At 32.8% G+C, this 23,722-nt stretch overlaps 2 protein-coding genes across 2 annotated transcripts in view; both read left to right on the top strand.

Annotated features, from left to right (window-relative positions):
• The first annotated feature begins 455 nt into the window (after positions 1-455).
• LOC144561481 (amine oxidase [copper-containing] gamma 2-like) lies at positions 456-7,423 on the top strand. Its single transcript, XM_078310445.1, has 6 exons — positions 456-1,423; positions 3,729-4,055; positions 6,008-6,121; positions 6,227-6,676; positions 6,807-6,904; positions 7,021-7,423. Exons 1-6 carry the CDS (start codon positions 491-493, stop codon positions 7,229-7,231), a joined length of 2,133 nt encoding a protein of 710 aa, XP_078166571.1. The 5' UTR covers positions 456-490; the 3' UTR covers positions 7,232-7,423.
• LOC144561482 (uncharacterized) overlaps positions 6,471-23,722 on the top strand; it is a 33,654-nt gene continuing 16,402 nt past the window's right edge. The window contains exon 1 of the mRNA XM_078310446.1: positions 6,471-6,481. The gene's annotated coding sequence lies outside the window, so the exon portion shown is untranslated. The remainder of the gene's footprint in view (positions 6,482-23,722) is intronic.

Consider the following 23,722-nt stretch of genomic DNA (forward strand, 5'->3'; position numbering starts at 1 on the left):
CAAAGATACAAAGTCCAACGGTCCGAATAGCAATTTGGATCAAAACATAACAATAATTTTTTAAAATAAAATAATATATAGATATATATTTGTATGAAGATGATACAATAAAATTTTGTATTTTATTGAACTTTCATAATACAAATTAGTTGTATTCATTAGTTTTTTTTTCTTGTTTTGAAAAATATTTTATCAAATGCACAAATCGAAATGTCAATGATATTTTTTTTTATTCGTTTATCCGATCCATACCATATCCGAAAAAACAGATAAAAGAACAGACTTTTTTTCGTTATTATAAAGAATACTGGCATGAAAATATCTCCTCCCAAGTAACTCCCAACTTGTATGGTAGTAACCATTGACACCTCAAGTGAGTAATTGATTGATGCAACAAAAATAATATAAAAAAGATTTAATTAGACTCCTATATATAAAGCCTCAGGATCCCCTCCCACCATCAATCTCACAAGAAAACTATTCAAATCCAATGGGTATCTCCACCACCACCACTCGCCATTTCCTCCTCTCCACTCTATGCCTCCTTGCAATCTTCCTAATTTTTCTCCATTGGACAAACCCTCCTACTATCAATACAAAAACTAATAAAATAAACAGAATTGCCATTTCATCTTCTTCCCCACAACACCCACTAGATCCACTGTCCTTTGACGAAATCGCCACCGTCCATTCAGTCCTTAGATCATACCCGCAATTTTCTTTCCCCAACTCGTTTCCATCTATCCACAGTCTTTCTCTTGACGAACCTCCAAAACCAGTTGTTCTCTTATGGCAGACAGGCCGTTCCCTTCCGCCACGCCGTGCTTCAGTACTAGCATATACCGCTGGCAAGTCCTATGTCCTGACAGTCGACATAAAATCTTGCTCAGTAATAGTTCACAAAGTAGTCACCTCAGTATCTGGTTACCCCATGCTGACACCAGAAGACTTAGCAGTAGCAGCTTCGATACCTTTCTCCAATTCAACATTTCTTGAATCTCTTGCTTCGAGGGGGATCGACCCAGCTGACATGACATGTGCACCTCTACCTTCAGGTTGGTTTGGTCCCAAGGAAGAATCACGGCGTGTGATGAAAGTACAGTGTTACTCTCATAAAGACACGATGAATTTCTTCATGAAGCCAGTTGAAGGACTCACTGTACTTGTCGACATAGACAGCAATGAAACCCTTCATATATGGGGAATCGATCGAAAGATTCCTATGAACAGAGATTTAGACACTGATTTTAGATATGAGGTGCAAAAGAAGAAGAATAAACCTTCCTCCTGCAAATTAAACCCTATTTTCATGAGCCAACCTAATGGACCAAACTTTGAGGTTATAGGCAAATATTTGATCAAATGGGCCGGGTGGGAGATGCATGTCCGACCTGATGCAAGAGCTGGAGTTATAATATCTCAGGTAAGAAACTAAAATTTAAGAATATCTACTTCGCGAATAATTAATATATTTAATTTGTTCCATCGATCATCGATATTGACTGTACGTAAATTAATTATATGCACTAGAATATTGTCATTTTTAAAGTTCTTGAAAATTCAACTAATAATGCCATAATAACCGTTAAACATGTAATAAAATATCACCTCCAACGCTAAAACTAATTTGCAATTTCAAAACAGTTGTCAATTTCAAATGAGCAATTAATTGCAAAACAGTCGCATTCATGAAATTATACTAATTGCAAAAGTTTACAATATTACACGAATCTTAAAGTACCAATGGACATTCCATTTATTTCTCCCACTGCTCTCTCTCAATTCGTTCTTTCTTCTTGATTAGTCTCTCTCACCTTCCCTCTAAAAAAAGTGAGATGAGATGGGTGGTGGAGGAACTACAAAGGATTTTAAACTTCAACTGCTCTCTAGCAATTTTGTTTCTTTGAAATTCTTAATTGGATATTAAAATTTAAGAGTGTCTTCTAGTTCAGAGACACAGATTGGTTCTGATTGAAATTTTGGAGCGTCTCAAGATGATTCTCAGGGTTCTTGTATCCAGGAGAAAGAGAGTATGGGAATAGGTTGAGGAAGAGCGAAATTTTTGTTAGCAAAAAGGTCATCGGGCGAAGGAGATGAGATGGGTAGTGGAGGTCTAAAAAAGTCAATAGGTTTTGGCAAGAGATGGTAAAAGAATTCAAAATTTTTGGAAGTGGTTTTGGCAGTGAAAGGAAGAGAGAGAGGGAGAAGATGGTTTTGGCAGCAAATAGAAAATGTTTTTTTGTTCCACGTGTCCATTTGAAAGCTTTCAAATGAACTTTCATATTATGAAAACTTTCAAAAATTATAAGCTCTCCGCATCGGTGAAAGTAAAAAAGCAACTGCCACGCAAGCGTCACGTCGTCATTTGCAATTCATTATGCAAGCCGATGGAGATGCTCTAAAGATAGATATATTTTGAAAAAATTTACTATTTCTTTTAGAAAATTTTGAACCATAAAAAATAATTCTTTTAAAAAATTCTACAAAAATAGTAAAAATTTTCCAAAAAATATAAAATGTGGTCTCCAAGCACAATTTAATATGGATATGAACTTGAACGGTTCGGATCGATGTTTTGAACTTTGAAACTCGAGATATAAGCGCAAATTAAAACACTCATTTTAATTTGCAAAGCATGGTAGCCTTACTCATATATATATATATATATATATATGAGTAAGGCCACGCTACTTCGCGAATTAAACGTGCTGTTTTAATTCGCGCTCATATCTCTAGTTTCGAAGTCCAAATAGCCGATCCAAACCGTTAGATGTTTAATCTATATTAAAATGTGCTTGGAGACCAAATTTTACATTTTTGGGAATTTTTTTACTATTTATTAAGATGGTTTGAAAATCGCTGTTTTTTAATAGTGCAGAATTTTAATAAAAACAACGATTTTGAAGCCATCCAAAGATATTTAAAAAAAAAAAAAGTAATTTTCAATATATCTAATAAAATAGTAAATTTTTTTCAAAAACTATAAAATTTGGTCTCCAAACACATATTAATATGGAGAACAAGATAAATGGTTTGGATCGGTTATTTGAACTTTGAATCTGATACTTTATAGTCTAATGTACAAAAATACATATGCATTGCAATGTATGGTAGCCTTACTCTCTCTCTCTTTCTCTCTCTATATATATATAGAGAGAGAGAGAGATTGACTAATATGCTTTCGGTAGCACTTCGGTTGAAGTGTCATAGAATTAAAATTTAAAATTTCATATTTAAAAATTCGACTAGAAAGCATATTAACCTCTGTATGTATATCGTGGATCTTACTAATAGGAGTTGTTTTAAGTATATCACTTTTTAAAAAGAAAACAAGCATGAAATTGATATGCTAACTAGGCGATAAATTGTGACCATTGATATATTTTGTGTAATTCACCCGAAAAGGAGAGGTAGGAGAATAAAATTTCTTACAATGAACAATAGTTGCATGTTGAAGTCTCAGTAATGTAGATATGAAGGTGTACAAATTAATATATTCATGATGTTAGCTAGACAAACTATTCCCGGAAAGTTAATTGAGCAATTAATTGTGTGTAATTTTCAGATTTGTCCATATATACCTACCTTTATATTAATTCATTCATGTACTGGCTATTCAAGAACAGTGTTTTGAGATGGACTAAATTGTCTTATTATAGATTTATAGTAATTTAATTATTGGTTAAAAACAATTAATGCAACTTATTTGAATTAATATATATATGTAGGTGAAGGTATCAGATCCAGATACTGGCAAGTACCGGGATGTGATGTACAAAGGGATGGCATCGGAGCTGTTTGTCCCGTACATGGATCCAACGGACGGATGGTACTTCAAGACATATCTGGATGCCGGGGAATATGGGTTTGGGATACAATCTATGCCACTCGATCGCCTTAACGACTGTCCGACCGGTGCGTACTTCATAGATGGTGTCTTTGCTGGGGCCGATGGGCAACCCTATGTCCGATCTGATATGGTTTGTGTGTTTGAGAGATATGATGGTGATGTGGCGTGGAGGCATGCTGAGGGTCCTACTACAGGAAAAATCAATGTAAGAGTAATACTTTTATTCATATTTGTTTTTTGAGCATCTAGCTAGTAATCATATGTTTAGACAACATGCATGCATCTACATGTACATTTTTATAGACATCCATATATATATAATTTGAGTTACATGCATGGAAATTGCAGAGAAGTCTACAGAGATATCATATATTCTCTGAAATATATGGAACAAAATTTGTTATTTCTTTGTTGGGAATCTTGCATATATCATAATTATCACCAGTTTTCTTCAATTATATATCTATATATAATTAGAATCGATTCTCATATCGATGAATATTGCATATTCATTTTTTCCTCGCACAATTGAAAGTCGTGCGCAGTGCGCACCTATATATGGGTTAATTAACCAGGAGAAAAAAATTGCTACACGATTTAATTGTTGAAAGCAAAAGAAGAATCTTTTTTGTCCTTTTGTACACTGTACACAGCCATTAATTTGTCAACATCAAGATAAGAATTGAATCAATCAATCGTCTATCTAGGGGGAGGACCTGTTCCTGATCGATCGACTTCCTGTCCTATATGAAAGTTTCAAAAGTAGCTTGATAACGAAAGAAAGAAAACCTTGCCAGAGCAGGAAGGAAACAACATAACTGTCACTATTACTTACGACTTATGAGTCATTAATCATTAACGCATAAAATAATCAAATATATAGCAAAATATATGGAAGTCCATAATGGGAGAGAGAGAAGAATTAAATGAGAGGTAGCATAGTTAGCTACAAAAATATCTTAGAATTGTTGTACTTAAAGATCGAGAGTTTGATTTCCCCTCACGAGTTCGTAACTTCTGTGAAGGTTTTCACAAAGAGAGAGAGAGAGAGAGACAAAACCAAACTCTCGGCCACCTGTTGTTTATCCTGTCAAAAATATAAAACAAAGATAAGTTTAATTTGGTCATTGAGTGCCATTAGACAACTGTAATATAATGAACTGTTGTATGGAATTAGCTAATTAAAGAAAGAACAGTTGATTCTTTTGAGAAAAAACAGCTAATAATAGTAATGCAAAAAATTCAGGAATTAGCTAAAGAAAGATCAGCTGGTATGGCTTGACAATAAATATGATGAAATAAATCAATATTATAACATCCTTTTGAGAGAAGAGAGAGAATTAAAGAAAAGGCCATTTTGTTATTAATTTTCATATATTGCCGGAGATAAAAAATAAAATAAAAAGATCCCGTAAAATTGGTATTTTTTTTTTCTATCCAATTACCTTCTTTAGGTAACAAACTCCATGACATATGTCCCAGGTATTTTTGTCAATTACAGTGAGACCCCATGTGATATTTAATCAAGTGATAGCAATGTAACAACTAACAACTACTGATAACGGTTGCATACTGATCAATATTGTGCGCTCTTGACGGCCATTTTTTTGAGCTAGCTAGATTAGCTAGTTTTTTCTTTTTGGTTTGGTTGTGACATTTATGTATAGTGTTAGGTTGAGGAATAGACAACGTAGAATCTTGTATATATTTTTAACACTTTTTTTGATCAATATATTGTAACAACTAACAACTACTGATAATGAACCTTAGAAAAAACAGCTATTGATAACGACAGGTGACGTTTATACGGCACAGAGAGTCAGAGACTATATAGCATTCTGGGGTGTGTGTTCAAAAGCAAAGTTGACATAAAATTACTTGTATAATAGGATCAAGGTAAAGTTGTATATATATATAATGATTTCAAAAGCAACTTAAGCAATGAAATTAATTAAGGAGACCTGGTGGATATACAAGTAGTACTGAATTACCTATTAAGCTATAACTATGCCTTATCTTTTATTTAATTAAATATAAGATGTTGGAAGTTTGCTATAATTGAAAATTCCTTAACTTGAAACAATTCATCCAAATCATCTCATAGTATATATTTAATTATCACTTGTTTAACATGAATAAATTGATAAAATTAAACAGTTAAGAGAAGTGCGACCTAAGATAAGTCTGGTAGTCAGGATGGCAGCATCAGTCGGCAATTATGACTACATCGTCGATTGGATATTTCAAACAGATGGCCTTATTCGCATCAAGGTACGTACAATTTATACAGTAAATTCAAAGGAAAAAAAATCAAAACAAATAGATATCTTTGCATTAGATTTTGACACCATATATGATTCAAATCTGTTACAACAGGTTAGTCTTACAGGCATGTTAATGGTAAAAGGAACCACATATGAAAACATGAACCAAGTTCCAGAGGAAGAGGACTTGTATGGAACTCTTCTTACGGAAAACTTGATCGGCATAGTTCATGATCACTACATCACCTTCTACCTAGACATGGACATAGACGGCTCGAACAATTCTTTTGTGAATGTACACATGGTCAAGAAAGAAACCAGTGAAGGCGAGTCGCCTCGAAAGAGTTATCTGAGTGTGAAGAAACAAGTTGCGAAGACAGAAAAAGATGCACAGATTAAGTTTAAATTGTATGATCCATCTGAATTTCATATCACTAATCCATCTAGGATAAATAGTGTCGGTAATCCATCCGGGTATAAGATCGTACCTGGTGGCAATGCGGCTAGTCTGCTTGATTTGCATGATCCACCACAGATGCGAGCTGCATTCACAAATAATCAGGTACATCGATCTTGTTTTTTAAAATCCTGGCAGAAGCTGGCCAGGAGATTAAATCTTTATTTTTCGATGATATAATTGAGTTTAATTAATTGCACGAAAAAACCTTGTGAGAAAGTTGATTTCTCTGTAGATATGGGTGACACCATATAATAAGAATGAGCAGTGGGCTGGTGGATTGCTTACATGTCAGAGCAAGGGAGATGATACACTTGCAAAGTGGTCTGAGAAGTAAGTATATATATATATATATATTATATCAAATCAATTTAATTAATGTCCAAATGATAAAATATATATATATATACTTAACTAATTAATCAATGTTTTAATTTATGGTTGTATAGGGACAGGCCAATAGAGAACAGGGACATAGTGTTGTGGTACACGCTAGGGTTTCATCATGTGCCGTGCCAAGAGGATTACCCCATAATGCCAACTGTTTTCTCCAGTTTTGATATCAAGCCTGTCAATTTCTTCAAGAGAAATCCAATTCTAAGAGCTGCACCTTATTCCCAGGATGATTTTCCTACTTCAACATCTCAAGCATCTACCTAGCTAGCTAGATGAATCAAAATTATATATAGATGTTATCTCAATGATTATAAACATAATTTAAATAGGGAAGGTGTGAATATATATATAATTAAAAACATAATTCAAATTAAAATAAAATAAAATTGTAGATGTGATGTCAATCATTTAGATAGGGAATGTGTGAAATTTGGGATTCATTATTTGAAAGACTTTCATCCTTCCATCAAACAGAATTTTTAAATTTGAATCCGGTCCATTCGCTATATATATATATATATAGAGAGAGAGAGAGAGTAAGGCTTGGGTGCTATGGATACTACGGCTCAATATTCGAGTTTTGAAAATCCAAACGGTCGATCCGAACCGTTCATCTTATTCTCCATATTAATATCTGCTTGGAGACCAAATTTTACATTTTTCTGAATTTTTTTACTATTTATTAAGTATTTTACAAAATTGTTGATCCAACGGTGGCTGCACAAAACAGTAAAACCGTTGGATTAGCGATTTTCAAAGTGGCTTAATAAATAGTAAAAAAATTCAGAAAATTATAAAATTTCGTCTCCAAGCAGATATTAATATGGAGAATAAGATGAACGGTTCGGATCGACCGTTTGGATTTTGAAAACTCGAATATTGAGCCGTAGCATAGAGGCCTCTATGCTATCCATAGCACCCAAGCCTTACTCTATATATATATATATATATATAGAGTTAGGCTGGGGTGCTATGGATAGCATAGTGGCCTCTATGCTATGGCTCAATATTCGAGTTTTGAAAATCCAAACGGTCGATCCGAACCGTTCATCTTATTCTCCATATTAATATCTGGTTGGAGACCAAATTTTACATTTTTCTGAATTTTTTTACTATTTATTAAGTATTTTACAAAATTATTGATCCAACGGTGGCTGCACAAAACAGTAAAACCGTTGGATTAGCGATTTTCAAAGTGGCTTAATAAATAGTAAAAAAATTCAGAAAATTATAAAATTTGGTCTCCAAGCAGATATTAATATGGAGAATAAGATGAACGGTTCGGATCGACCGTTTGGATTTTGAAAACTCAAATATTGAGCCGTAGCACAGAGGCCACTATGCTATCCATAGCACCCCAGCCTAACTCTATATATATATATATATATATATATATATATAGAGGTGGGCTACGGTGAGTTGCGAAGTAAAGCGACTATTTTACTTCACGCTCATATTTTGCGATTTTAAAGTTCAAAATGTCGATCCGAACCGTTCATCTTGTTCTCCATATTGAAATGTGCTTGGAGACCAAATTTTATATTTTTTGGAATTTTTTTACTATTTATTAAACAATTTTGAAAGTCGTTGATCTGATGGTCCAGAAAATTTTACTGTTTTTCACTGTTCCCAGCAAAACAACAATTTTCAAAAATGCTTAATAAATAGTAAAAAAATTCCAAAAAATGTAAAATTTGGTCTCCAAGCACATTTCAATATGGATTAAACATCTAACGGTTCGGATCGGTCATTTAGACTTTCAAAATAAAAATACGGTGTGAAGTAGAAACACGTTTTACTTCGCAACTAACCGTAGCCCATCTCATATATATATATATATATATATATGCCTTATCTTTTTCATACCTCATTATACCTCATATTTTTATATTTTTGTTTCCAAAGTTCAAATTGTCGATCCGAACCATTCAACATAATATTTATAATAAAATATTCATGGAGATGAAATTTTATAATTTTTGGAATTTTTTTACTAATTTTTAAGATAGGTACAAAATCACTATTTTTGAACCGTTCAAAAAACAATGATTTTCTACCCATCTTAAAAAATAGTAAAAAAATTTCAAAAATTATAAAATTTAATCCCTAACCATATTTTAGTATATATATCATGTTGAACGATTCAGATCGACAATTTGGACTTTGAAAACAAAGATATAAAACATGAGGTATGATGATGTATGAAAGACATGAGGCATTGGGACCCTCTTCATATATATATATATATATATAGAGAGAGAGAGAGAGAGAGAGAGAGAGAGGGTTGGCTACTCTACTTACATAAGCATATGAGAGTATATGCTTATGAGTCATTTTTTCATTTTCAAAATTCAAAAAGTTGATCTGAACCGTTAGATATGATCTCTATATTGAAATGTGCTTGGAGACCAAATTTTATATTTTTCTGACTTTTTTTACTATTTATTAAGCCACTTTGAAAATCGTTGATCCAATGGTGGCTTAACAAAACAGTAAAATCAGAAGCTACCGTTGGATCAGCGATTTTCAAAGTGGCTTAATAAATAGTAAAAAAATTTAGAAAAATGTAAAATTTGGTCTCCAAGCACATATTAATATGGAGAACAAGATGAACGGTTCAGATCGACTTTTTAAATTTTGAAATTTCAAATTTGGACCGGTAGCACTTCGGCCCATATGCTATGAAAGCATGTTAGTCACTCTCTCTCTCAGTCTTTCTCTCTCTCTCTCTCTCTCTCTCTCACTCTATATATATATATATATATATATATATATATATATATATAAGTTGGCTACTCTACTTACGTAAGCATATGAGAGTATATGCATATAAGTCATTTTTTTGTTTTCAAAATCCAAAAAGTTGATCTGAACCTTTAGATGTGATCTTTATATTGAAATGTTCTTAGAGACCAAATTTTACATTTTTCTGAATTTTTTTACTATTTATTAAGCCATTTTCAAAATCGCTGATCCAACGGTGGCTTCTGATTTTTACTGTTTTTGTTAAGCCACCGTTGGATCAGCAATTTTCAAAGTGGCTTAATAAATAGTAAAAAAATTCAGAAAAATATAAAATTTGGTCTCTAAGCACATATTAATATTGAGAACAAGATAAACGATTCAGATCAACTTTTTGGATTTTAAATTTTCAAATTTGGACCGGTAGCACTTCGGCCCATATGCTACCGAAAGCATATTAGTCACACACTCTCTCTCTCTCTCTCTCTCTCTCTATATATATATATATATATATATATATGAGGAGGGTTCAAATGTACCTAAATTTTTGTGCACCCTATCTTTCAAAAAAAAATTCTCTGTTTTCAAAGTCTGAATAATCAATCCGAACCGTTAGATCGGATCTATATATTAAGATGTGCTTGGAGACCAAATTTTACATTTTTTGGAATTTTTTTACTATTTATTAAACTACTTTGAAAATCGCTGATCCAATGGTCCAGAAAATATAAAATCAGCGATTTTCAAAGTGGCTTAATAAATAATACAAAAATTCCAAAAAAAAAAAATTTGGTCTCCAAACACATCTTAATATATAGATCGCATCTAACGGTTCGGATTGACTATTCGGACTTTGAAAACGGAGAAAACAGATTTGAAAGATAGGGTGCATTTGGGTGCATAAAAATTTGGGTGCATTTGAACCCTCCTCCATATATATATATATATATATAGAGGAGGGATCAAGTTACAACAATTTTTGAGTTACAACAAGTTACAACAATCATTTTCTACATTTTCAAAGTCCAAATCGTCGATCCAAACCATTAGATGTGATCTCTATAATAAAATGTGCTTGGAGACCAAATTTTACATTTTTTGGAATTTTTTTACTATTTATTAAGATGGGTACAAAAATTAGTCAAATTCAAACCATTGAATTTTGTACCCATCTTAATAAATAGTAAAAAAATTCCAAAAAATGTAAAATTTGGTCTCCAAGCACATTTTATTGTAGAGATTCACATCTAACGATTTGAATCAATGATTTGGACTTTGAAAATGTAGAAAATGGTTGTTGTAACTTGTTGTAACTCAAAAATTGTTGTAACTTGTTGTAACTCAAAAATTGTTGTAACTTGTTGTAACTCAAAAATTGTTGTAACTTGTTGTAACTCAAAAATTGTTGTAACTTGTTGTAACTCAAAAATTGTTGTAACTTGTTGTAACTCAAAAATTGTTGTAACTTGATCTCTCCTCATATATATAAGGTGCAACAATTACCAATTACAAAACTACATTAATTAACAACTACAATTAACACACAAAGTACACACATCAATACACACATCAATACACACATCAATACACAAAGTATAATTAATACGGCTAGTAATTTCTTGAGTATCGAAATGATTTCTGCTTCAAATATATCTCTTGAACCTTTTTTGTAATCTTGCATCTGAGATTTGCTATTGAAATTAGTAGTGATGTCGCACCAACCATTCCACATATTGCAATTTCGACAACTATAAAATTGTCTTCCATAGTTCTCCGGGGTCCATGCAAACTTCACAACCGTAGGCTTATCACATCTCTTGCAAGAAGGATTTGACGACGAACGACTATTTTGACTACTCATTTTGCCTGCACAAACAAAATTAAGAAAAATCATGTTTTGGAGATCAAATAATGTCTTAATAGACAAAAAGAATACATGTTTTACTGTTAGGGATCTTTTGTTTAAACAATTAAGGGGAATTTTAATTGAAAAGCCAATTTCTACTAACACATGCATAATAGAGCATAACTACACATGCACAATATTCTCCTTGATTATGAATGCAACAAACCATAAAATATGCGATCAGTACTAGTTAACAGCTAGATACAATCATATGGCTTCAAAGATTTGTCAAATTGAAAAATGACATTTTTTTAGAGGTAATTGGTACCGCTTTGGTACAGCTGTAGTTCAAAGATTAATATGTGGCGCTGACTAACCAAGGAGAGGTGGCGCTGACTAACAAAGAAGAGTTCTCAAAGCGTTCTCTGCAATGGAGTCGCCGAAGTTGCAGCTGTGCCAAACCCTAAGTCGCCGCTGGGAGTGAATCGCGCGCGAGAGAGAGAATATAATCGGCGCTGGGAGTGGTCACCAGTGGCATATAATGGCGCGCCGCTGGGAGTGAATCGGAGCTGTTGGAAGTGAATCGCGAGAGAGAGAGAGAGAGAGAGAGAGAGAGGGAGGTAGGAGTCGGGAAGAAGAAAAAATGTGTTTCAAACTTTAACTGGAGGAATCCATTCGTTTTTTCAGCGCAAATTTCAGATCATATCAGATGGGTTTTTCACGAATCAAGAAGGCAATCTAAGGGATGATAATGAAAAGCAGATGTGGTTGTTTGCTTTGCAAAGTAGAGCAGCCTTACTCTATATATATATATATAGAGAGAGAGAGAGAGAGAGATGGGCTATGGTGCATTGCAATGCATAGGCACCCATGTGCATTGGACCATAAAATCACTGATTCAAAGTTCAAATGACCGATTCAAATCGTTCATCTTGTTCTCCATATTAATATGTGCTTGGAGACCAAATTTTACATTTTTTGGAATTTTTTTACTATTTATTAAGCCACTTTAAAAATCGCTGATCCGGTGGTCCAGAAATTTTTACTGTTTTTACTGTTCATCCGGATTTTCAGATTTTCAATAAATCTAAAAATATAGTAAAAAAATTCCAAAAAATATAAAATTTGGTCTCCAAGCACATATTAATATGGAGAACAAGATGAACGGCTTGGATCGGTCATTTGGACTTTGAATCGATGATTTATGGTCCAATGCACAAGGTGTTAGTTTGTAATAATTTAGAAGTCAATAATACGATAATTTATCATAAATCTTTGTTCATGAATTGAATGTTTATTTATATATCATTTTTTTGCCTTGAGTATTATTGAATTTATGGATCATTTCGAGTTCATGACTGAAATTGTGAAACTCCATAATATAGATGGTATATACTCTTAAAAAGTCACTGACCAAGGTAATTAGCAGGAACACTAATTACCGCGATAAGGTTAGTATGTGGATTAAAAGATGGTTAAGTTTTACAAACCACCTGACACGAGATGTCATTTTAATCACATAGATACATGTTTTAAGAACATGGTATTTGACAGACCCCGAATGAAACATTAAATAGAATTGTGTTTGTGTCATTAATGTTTTCATTCAGTGTTAAGTTCTAAAGTATGAGGTATTCATCTTTCCTACTAAGAAATGTATATGTGTGATTGTTATCAAACGCTGTCAGTAAAATGCAGTTATAACGGTAGCTCTTCGGTATACATGGCTTAGTTGAGGTAGTGATGGTTTACAAAAAGTACTATTGTCCCTCGTATCTCTATACGAGATATAGCATCACTGGGCCCCTTGATAGAGTAAGATTATCTGCTAGCAATATAATTACAAGAGTAATTATATTTGATAATCTGCTCAAGATCAAGAAAAGATTAAGTTTGCAAGGATGACACACATCTACCTTGAAACTAATCTAATAGCTATGAGACAAAAGAACTGACACAAGTAAATTGTTTACTGGATCGTGATATTGTACTGTACAGCATCATCTGTGTAATTGGATGGTCATGATGCATTTTTCCAGATGCCTCTCATGATTATAGAAGTTAAAACGGTTTTAACTCTATTTACCAACATAACACATATCCTATTAGGTCACACCATATAGGAGCTAATCGGAGAATCTTATTGTGATTGATTATAAATTGGTTATGATCAGTAGTAAGATGGTTATAATTAATTATACGTGATATAATTAAATTATAAATGTTATGTAAAAATAACAAGCAAAAGCATTGGTTAATTTATAAACGTGTGTGACACGTTCTATAAAAGTTAACCGGTTAATTTATAAATGTGAATGACACGTTGTATAAATTACCGAAATCAACAACCGCAACAGATGTAATTGTTCAGAATAATTATACAAATATTATTTGTATTCGGGCCAAGGGCATTCGGGTCTTTTCAAATTCGTCCTTATCTGCATGACATGTCATCGATCCTATCCACATAACACCTCACCCCCCTAGGTGACATGCCTTGTCATAGGGGTATTTTGGTCTTTTCACACCATTTTAGAGGCTATAAATAGAGGGGTGCATGAAGAGAATAAAATACTAATTCACTCGTATCGTTTCGTGTCGAAACAAATCGGTATTTTTTCTTTTTTTCGATTTCTCTCCCAAATAGTGTTTCGGTTGAGAAAAGAAAGTTATACGTAGTTGACGTATAATCTTGCGGGTTGTTGATTAGTAAATTTACAGGATCGGTGAATAGTGTTTTCCCGAATTTCACGGTATTTCAGTTTTGCTTATTTGTGAAACTGAGTAACCGAAAATTCGTGTTTACGGGTTTTCGTCTTTTCCCTGTGAATAGTATTTTTGCAGAAAACCACAGTTTATAGTATTCTTGGCAAAAGAAATAAACCGCTCTATGGTTAGTCCTAGTGGATAACCTATAGAGGCACCATACGTTTGGTGCTCCGTGGAGAATCATTCCCCTGGTGTAGCTCTTCTCGCTCGGTCTGCATTCCAACTGTGATTTGGAAACAAGGTATAAATTGTTATATTAATCTATTTAATTGGTAAATATATTAAAGCTTTAGAAAATCAATTATGGAGTAGATCTGTAAATAGGATTAAACGGATCTTCTTGATTCATTTAATCCGTAGCTTAAGTTAGATGTAAAAAAAAAAATTTACTCTTTCCGCAGCTTAAGCTAAATTAAGGGGTTTGAACCGACAAAACACCAACACAAGGGTGCATATGCATTGCAATGCACCATAGCCCATCTCTCTCTCTATATATATATAGAGAGAGAGAGAGAGATGGGCTATCCTACATTGCAATGTATTGACTCCTCTGTGCATTGCAATCTAAATCGTTGGTTTCGTTTAAAGAAACGTGCAGATCTATGATCAGATCAGTTCAAAAAATTCGTAACAGGAGGCCTCTAGTCTTTGCCTGGAGACCAAATTTTAGTATAGACCAAATTCCAAATTTGGTCTCCAGTCTTTCTCTCTCTCGCCCTCAAACATTTTCGATCTCCTCTGTGGAAAGAAAAAAAAAATAGAAAACCTAAATCTCCAATCCCGTGCAGCCACTCCTCCGCCAATCCCTGTGTCATCCCTCCTCCGCGGATCATCTCGCGCACATCTCTCACACCCAACGTCACTCTCTCACAGCCCCTATCGCGCCTTGCTTCCAGCCTGTCCTACCTGAGCATCTCTCGCCTCCAACCCCTCATGCCCCCTTCCCCCTCGCGCCTCATTCCTCCAACCTCTTCATTCCTTTAAAGCTCGTTAATTTTAGATATGAAAACCCTAGTTTTTCAAATTGGTAATTTTTTTTCTTTGATTAATAGCTGAAATGTTTGTCAATTTTTTTGGTAATGTTTGGTTCCAAGCTGAAAATTGATGATCCATAGTTTAATTTTTTTTTATTAAATGTTTGGTATGAAAACTCTAGTTTTTTATTTTCTATTTTTTCTTTGATTTATGGCTTAATACAAATTAGTAAACCCTAGTGCTTGGTCAAACGAGGTTGGTACCAGTACTTGTTCAGTGGGCTTTGAATAAGATGTATAATATGTTTTGTACATATTGGTAAACCCTAGTGCTTATTCAAACGAGGTTGGTACCAATGCTTGTTCAGTTGGTACCAGGTTGGTACAAAATTAGAAAACAACACCTTATTGTAGAGAAATGGACTTTGAATAAGTTGTTTGTCAGTGGTTGGTACCAGTTCATGTCCAAAGAAGAGTAGGCTGCATTTTTTAAGTCTACTTTGTTGACATTGTTTCTATTACATTTCTTTAGAATTTGTCGATGGAAGTTTCTAAAGAAGAAAGCTGCTAAAGAAGACCCGAACTCAATTAGCAATTTTATTTTTCTTTATAAGATGTAAAATCTAGCAATTTTATTTTTCTTTATAAGATGTAAAATCTAGCAATTTTATGTGAAAAATTATGTTATGTTTTGAGAAGGGGTAATTTGAATTTCTTTTTGTTTTTTGTACATGTGTCTTGGAATTGCTAAAATCATATTATTATTTTTTATCATAGTTGTTGATTTGTATGCAAGTTTTAGTGGGTTCGAATGAATTATATATCAGTGGCTTTTTTCTCATAAGTTGCATGTATTATGTTGGTACTTGGTACCATAATAATTGGAATATATTATGATGAATGTAACTTAAAAATCAAATGATTGGATTATCCATTTGACAACCATCATCATTTGCTACAAGTTCATGCCTCACAAATTGGTTATTGTTGTGCAATCAAAGTAAACTTTTTTGAGACTTTAGAAGTTAAGCAAAAGCAAACCAAAAAAAAATACGAAATTGCATATCTAGGGAGAAAAAAATTGCAAATTACATCAAGCAAACATATTCATGCAAAAAAAAAACATGAGAAACAAATAGTTCATTACTTGTAATTGATGAAAAACATATATGTTTTGAACAGCATACAAAGGGTTGTGCATCAATGAGAATGCAACGCACATTTCTCACACAAAAATAACTTCTCATTATTGTAATTGATGAAAAACAGACAAATTTGAATAAAATAAGAAAGTTATATTACTCAATTGAAAGTACCAAGAGAATAAATTTATACAATTAATAAGTTCATCCACCATGCGAGTTAAATAAATAGAGGATACAGTTAGAAACTTGTCAAAAGCACTTGTTTCATCTTTGCTCCAAATTGTATGTATAACCATTGCATAAAGTAATTTACAATTTTTTGTACAAAATAAATGACAAGATGTTCTCATAAGCTTCCCTTCATCTTGAAACACTGGGATTGCCAAGTCAGTCTTTGTAAAGAAAATTCAAGTTAACAACACTTATGTCATGATAACTACTCATCTTTGCCTCCTTTGCTCTAAAGAAAAGAATAACATAGTTATAGTACTTATTTAATATTCATATTTACAAAAACAGTAATTGCTGCAAAACAGTATAGCATGTAACTTGGAGTTTACAAAAACAATAATTACCAAAAAGGTGAATAGAAATATTTCTAATTAATTGTGCCTCAATCAGAAATGGTTATGAAAGGGCATTTTTGTAAGATTTTCCTCACTTGACTATGTTACATTGAGCATCACAACAGTAATACAACAACTATTATCTCAAATTGAACATTCAATTAAGAAGTGCAAATAAACTATTCGAAATGTTCACATCCTACTACGTAGCTTACGGAACAAGTGATCTATAATATAACAAAAATGCTTATTTGTTACATGATACTTCATAAATGGGTCCACATTGCTTCTTTTGCTCTGTTCAATCCAAAACCTGAATACCAAGAAGGTTAACAGAAATGATGGATGTTCACATCCTACTGCTTCTTTTGGCTAAATCAGTTCTATTTCACATAAATTAAATTTCACTGCTATTTTGGCTACAAATCAGTGCTATTTCACAGAAATTAAATTTCATTGCTATTTTGGTTACAAATCAGTGCTATTTGGGCATACCAAAAAGGTTTATAATAGGGTTTTGAATCAAAAACAAAAATAAGGGAAAAAGAGAGGTGAACCAAGAATAATCAGAAGTCAAACCAAGTGAGGAAAGTGACAAGCGAGAAGGGTGAGAGGCAAGAGCGAGCAGCAGAGATTTATGGTTCATGCATTGCGGGGAGAGAGAGGAGAGGGCGGGGAGAGACCTTGGTGATTTAAGGTTCAGGCATTGGCGGAGCCGCTCAGGCGGAGGCCAATGGGGGGGCCGGGGGTCAAGAGGTGCAGTCGTTGGAGGAGTGTTAGGCAGCAGTTTTGTTTCTTCTTCTTTTCTTTAGAAGGAGATTGGAAATGTTTGAGAGCGAGAGAGAGAAAGACTGGAGAGGTTCGGTCCAGAAACTTTCTAATTAAGCAAGACTGGAGACCTCCTGTTCCGAAATTTTTGAACTGATCAGATCTGCACGTTTCTTTAAACAAAACCAACGATTTAGATTGCAATGCACAGAGGAGTCAATACATTGCAATATAGGATAGCTCATATATATATATATAGAGTTAGGCTAATATGACATTGGTGTTATTTGAAACTAAATAACACCACATCTTAAATTCTTAGATCTGCTTTAAGATTCGTAATATTCGTTTTTACTGTTCAAGCACTTTATTTTGTACGAATCTTAAAGCAGATTTAAGAGTTTAAGATGTGGTGTTATTTAGTTTCAAATAACACCAATGTCATATTAGTCTAACTCATATATATATATATATATATACTAGCATGGATTTTAAAGCGATCTGTATGTTATAGGTTTGGATGAATTAGCTCAAATTTTATTCGGACTGTCCGAATTGAAACTAAAAAAATTCTGCTACCTCGTAAGATGCATTCCCATTGGGTGACTATATATATATGAGCATTCTGATTGATTGAAGAGCAATACTGTACTTTTTAAACTTTGTTAATTTGTCAAGTGTACGTTCCAACCAAATTAGTATACAAAACAAAAATTTAGTGGGGCAGGTTAGGGACTGGAATCTTCATAGATAAATTAATCCATTTAGATACACAATTGCGTCTCGAGATTCACCACCTCGTTCCCCGTATAAATAAATAGGAAATTTTTCTGGTGTATTTATCTAAATACTTGAAATAGCCAATTTCTCCATTAAAATACTATAATATCTAATATCTCCATACAAATTTTAAATTTTTTCTCCTATCCTCATTTATTTATTTTTCTTTTAATTAATTATTTTAAAATTTTAAATTGCCATTATACCCCTCTAATTGTAAATGAATATGTCCATTTAATATTTCCTTCTGTCTATCGTATTTGTATCGTCCCTTCCTTTCATCGCTAGAAAAATAGAAAAGAAGGATCCGTTCTGTACACCTCCAATTTTGACTTGGGCAAGGGAAAAATTGAAAAGAAGAGGAAGAGATGGGCTTCGTGCAAGGGATGCGTGCAGCACATTAAGAGAAAATTAGCCTCTGACGCAAGGGACCCAGCTTGACCAAACTTCTAAATTGATCGTTATTACAACTCAGCGAAGATTGTTGAAGTGCATGCTAAGTTGTATCTCGTGGTTAATTAGAGTGAATTAGGATACTTTTTGAAGAAAAATATGGGTCTAGTCAGGGCCGATCCTGAAGATTTTGGAGTTCGGGATGAGAGAAAAGTTTGAGATTTTAATATAAACAATTTTTTTTATTATTAATATGTCAATAGGCCGTATAAAATAGGGAGGACATAAAATCAATACCTCTCAAAATAAAACATATACAATGAGTAAATGATTAATATTAGAATCTCTAATAGGATCATTTCCAACAAGCAAATTTCTCAGTTTTGAATCTAATCCGTCCCACACTCTATAATCATATATATTTACAGATAACGAAGAATCTAAGCACTTAGATATATGATTAATTTTTCACTATTTTCATTTGTCTCATTTTCAAGAATATTTGTTATTTCTTCATTTACCTCATTTTTATTTTCAAACACATTTGTTATTTCTTCATTTACTTCATTTTTCATTTTCAAATACATCTGTTATTTCTTGACTTTGACACATCTTGATTTTGATATATCTCAAGACCAGTTGTGTGGAAGGTTGTTGTTGTCTAGATACGAATCATACGACGCATGAATGTTTGTGATGTGGCCCCACATTGACCCGTTATTTTTTTTGTTCTTTCTGACTGATGTCTGGATCTTTTCATCTAAGAAATCAATGGTAACGATTCAGGTGGAATTTAAATTTTCCTTTAGCATGAAACCAAACAAAAATATACTTTGCACCCAGAATGTCCCAAACATTTTTTTTTTTAAAATGACAAAATTTAAAATGATTAAATTTTCCTTTAGCATGAAACCAAACAAAAATATACTTTGCATAACAAATATAATCTTACGAGAATTTGCTAAAATACTTTCGGAAAGCCCTTAAGGGTATATTGAGGCATTTTCATAAATTTTATTTAGTTTGTGAGTTTTAAAGCTTTTAGAATATACATTCGCATTGATTATATGTATGACTGTATATGATTAAGTGTTGTGCAAAACAGAAAATGCCAACGGCATACATATTGAAAATCACTTTTTTTTTTAAATTGTTTAATATCACAATTTGTAAATCAAGTGACAAATTTTTCATTTTAATAACACGGGATTTTATATGATCAAATTTGACGCATAAAATCAAACATATAAAGCTATTTTTACAACAAATGTATATTTATTACCATCGTTTGTTGATCATACTTTCAGCAAGGTTGTCACAACTCACAAGAACTATATTGGTAATAATATTTAAATCAAACTAGCAACTTTTTCATTTGAAGTTGTCGTACTACAGTGTCACACCCCGGGACAACCCGTCACGTATTTACACGTAAGGCATAAGCATATCACATACATTATCAATAATAAATACTCATGCAACATTTAAAAGTCAAACAATCTTCAAATACCACAATTAATTTGAGTACATAACACATATTCAACATGAGATCAAGACAAACATGGCAAACAATCCGATAATTGCCATGTCAGTCAATGTATCTACTTTTAAATAGAGAGAATTAAAGTTTAACTAAAAGAAAATAAAAAGATATTTGAGCCATCTGCTCGTTTGCCTCCTGATCCGCATCTCTCCTATTCGTGCTTCATGTCGGCCTCATGATTTCCTGGAACCCACATAAAAGTGGAACGGATGAGAGATTGAACAGTCTCTCAGTACGGGATTCAGTTCCAGTCCCGGAATTTGTCAAATTCACTTATTAACACAAACATGATATTAAAATTATATCCTTACATGCGATCTTACTAATGAATATTTGAAACAAACACACGCGGGGGCACACACACACACACACTTCTTAAGTTATCTTTCAAGTTTTTAACTGCCTCACCAGGGGGACTCAAACCCCACTAGATCTTGGCCATGTCACTAGACGGGGACTCGAACCACCGCTAGATCTTCTTTACCTCACCAAGGGGACTTGAACCACCCCAGCTATTGGCGTCTCACTAGGGGGACTCGAACCACCACTAGTTCAACTGTCTCACTCAACGGGGACTCGAACCACCGCAAGATATTGACCCGTGACAGAAAGTCCAACTAACGCCACGTTAACGAGGGGTCCAGTCGGACACTAGACCCAATGTATACATTCCAACATGCGTTCAACGCATATTGGCCCCTTTTCCTTTAACTTATCCGTTACTTTCCACGTTTATTTCGTTTAATCACACAAATATCATACTCTACACTACACATCTTAAAAATCTGTTGATTAATCGAATAATCTTATCCTAGTATTCTAAACAAAACAAAAAGGATCGTTCGATTCAACATGCATAATTCCATAATTAAATAAATGCAAACAAAACAATAAGTAACAATTTGACAATGTCCAGGAAACCCGTACCTGAAATTTCGTAGGTTTTTGGAGCGTACTCCTCACGTTCATCAAAATCCGTAATCTCTATATTTGAACCTAAGTTTTTCAATTACTAACTTTAATTAATCGATAGTAAAATACTTGTGTTACTTAATTATATTAAATCTTTTTAATATAATTGAAGAATTCTTATTAGCAAACTGAAGTTCTCGATTTAAAAAAAACAAACAAACTGAAAGAAATACTTATTATTAAATAAGGAAGTTTCCAGATATTTTTATTCTTAAGAAAACAATTTATAATAGATTAGATTTTTCAGATTTTATAATAATAAATAACCTTTCATATTATAATAGTCAGAGAAATTCTTACCAACATACAATTTAAGAACACAATTTTATTCTTACAAAATAGATCGAATCAACGTATCTTAAATTATTAATGAAATTCATTTAATAAAGTATTGTATTTTTCAATAATATCAAAAGATAGTTTTAAGTTTTTAATATAATTAAAAGACTACTCCTCAATAGTTTAAATTATCTAGGAACAAAATTGACTTAACATCGACATGGATTCATTTATCATATTGATTAATTCAATTTATTCAACCATCAATTTATAATGAAATAATATGATTCGAGTTAATTACCTTAAGTGCAGAAATTCTCCAGCATCATAAGACTACTTTCATTTTTCCATTTGGTGCGGTTTGGGGTCTCTTTGATAGTTGTGAAGTAAAGAGAGGATAGAGGGGAATTACGGTTGATGGAGAGAAGGGCAGGGGTGCAGTTTTCTTTTTAGAGAGAGAGAGAGAGAGAGAGATTATTGGTCTATATTTATTTCTAAATTAATGGACAGAGAATATATAATTTAATTTGAAACGGTTATATAAGAATTATGACGAAAAGATGCATTACTAATTTTCAGTTATCATTAACCAAGAGGTGCAATATTTAATTGTGACTAAAATAGGTTGAACATATTTTCTTACTGGAGCCTCTCTATTTCCATTTACTCAGTGACGATTATCAATCATAGAAACTAAGAATTATATTAATTAGATATTGAGACTTTTCAGTTTAGTCCACAATTTATCAAATATAACAAATAGTAATAAAATCTGCATTCTTGAGACTCAGATTTCAATAGAAAAATAATCTATATTTTACGAAATGTTACATACAGAGATATGTAAGTTATAGTGTTAACTAGATAATCAAATATATGCTACAAATAAGGAGTCGAGCATACCAAATTATAAACATGTGTAAAATAATCAACGTAAATTAAAGATGGTAAACTTAACACATAAAAATTAGATTAGAATAGAGGGGTTAATTAACGTATTGTAATTGTTTTTTATTGTTAGTATGCGTTTAAGCCGCTAATTTTAAAAAAATACATAAACATTTTAAAAATAAAAAATATTGATTTCTTTTATTTCAAATTAAGAATTTTAAAAATAAAAAAATATTGATTTCTTTTATTAGGATCGGTTGTTTAAAATAACCGATTCTAATTAGCACTATTAGGATCGGTTATTTTAAACAATCGATCCAGATTAACACCCATTAGGATTGGTTGTTTAAAATAACCGATCCTAATAGTGCTAATTAGGATCGGTTATTTGAAACAACCGATCATAATTCAAACTTTTAGAATCGGTTGCTTAACCAATCCAGATTAGTTTCGTATTAGTATCGTCCGGATCAGAATCGGTTAAATTCTGATCCTAATGTGCGTAAATAACCGATCCTAATTCCAGTTTTTTCACTAGTGTCTATTCGATATTTTTAATTTAAAACATTATAATTAATTTCTTAACAACAAATTTAAGGAACTTTTAATAACTAGTTATATCAATATAATCAAATAAATATCAACAAAATTCCAAACAAACTCTGGTGTTGGAAAACATTTCTCATACGTTGGGGCCGCTAACTATCCACAATCCACATTGAAATATAGTAGAGATGAGAAATCGGGAAAGAAATAGCAAAAAAACTCAATCAAAGCGAAATATAATTTGAAAGAGAATAGAGTGTTCCAGCGCCATAAAGTTGAAAAGTTGTCTGCACGTGCCACTCGCTGCATCTTCTTGGAGTATACTTTGCTTCAGATTAACACTGAAGACACAACCATTTCGAATTTGCTAACCTAACATAAAAGTACAAACACATCCACAACAAATGCCACACAAGTAGAGTGGAAAAAAACTTAACGTGACGTGCCATCATATGTGTCATGTCGTGCTATGATCAAAATATTGAGAGGTGGTCACATCGTGACTCGCGTATCATGATTATTTGCATAACGTATTCAAACG

Source organism: Carex rostrata, chromosome 11 (genome assembly GCF_964058835.1).
Source record: "Carex rostrata chromosome 11, lpCarRost1.2, whole genome shotgun sequence".
In the NCBI taxonomy this organism is placed as follows: domain Eukaryota; kingdom Viridiplantae; phylum Streptophyta; class Magnoliopsida; order Poales; family Cyperaceae; genus Carex; species Carex rostrata.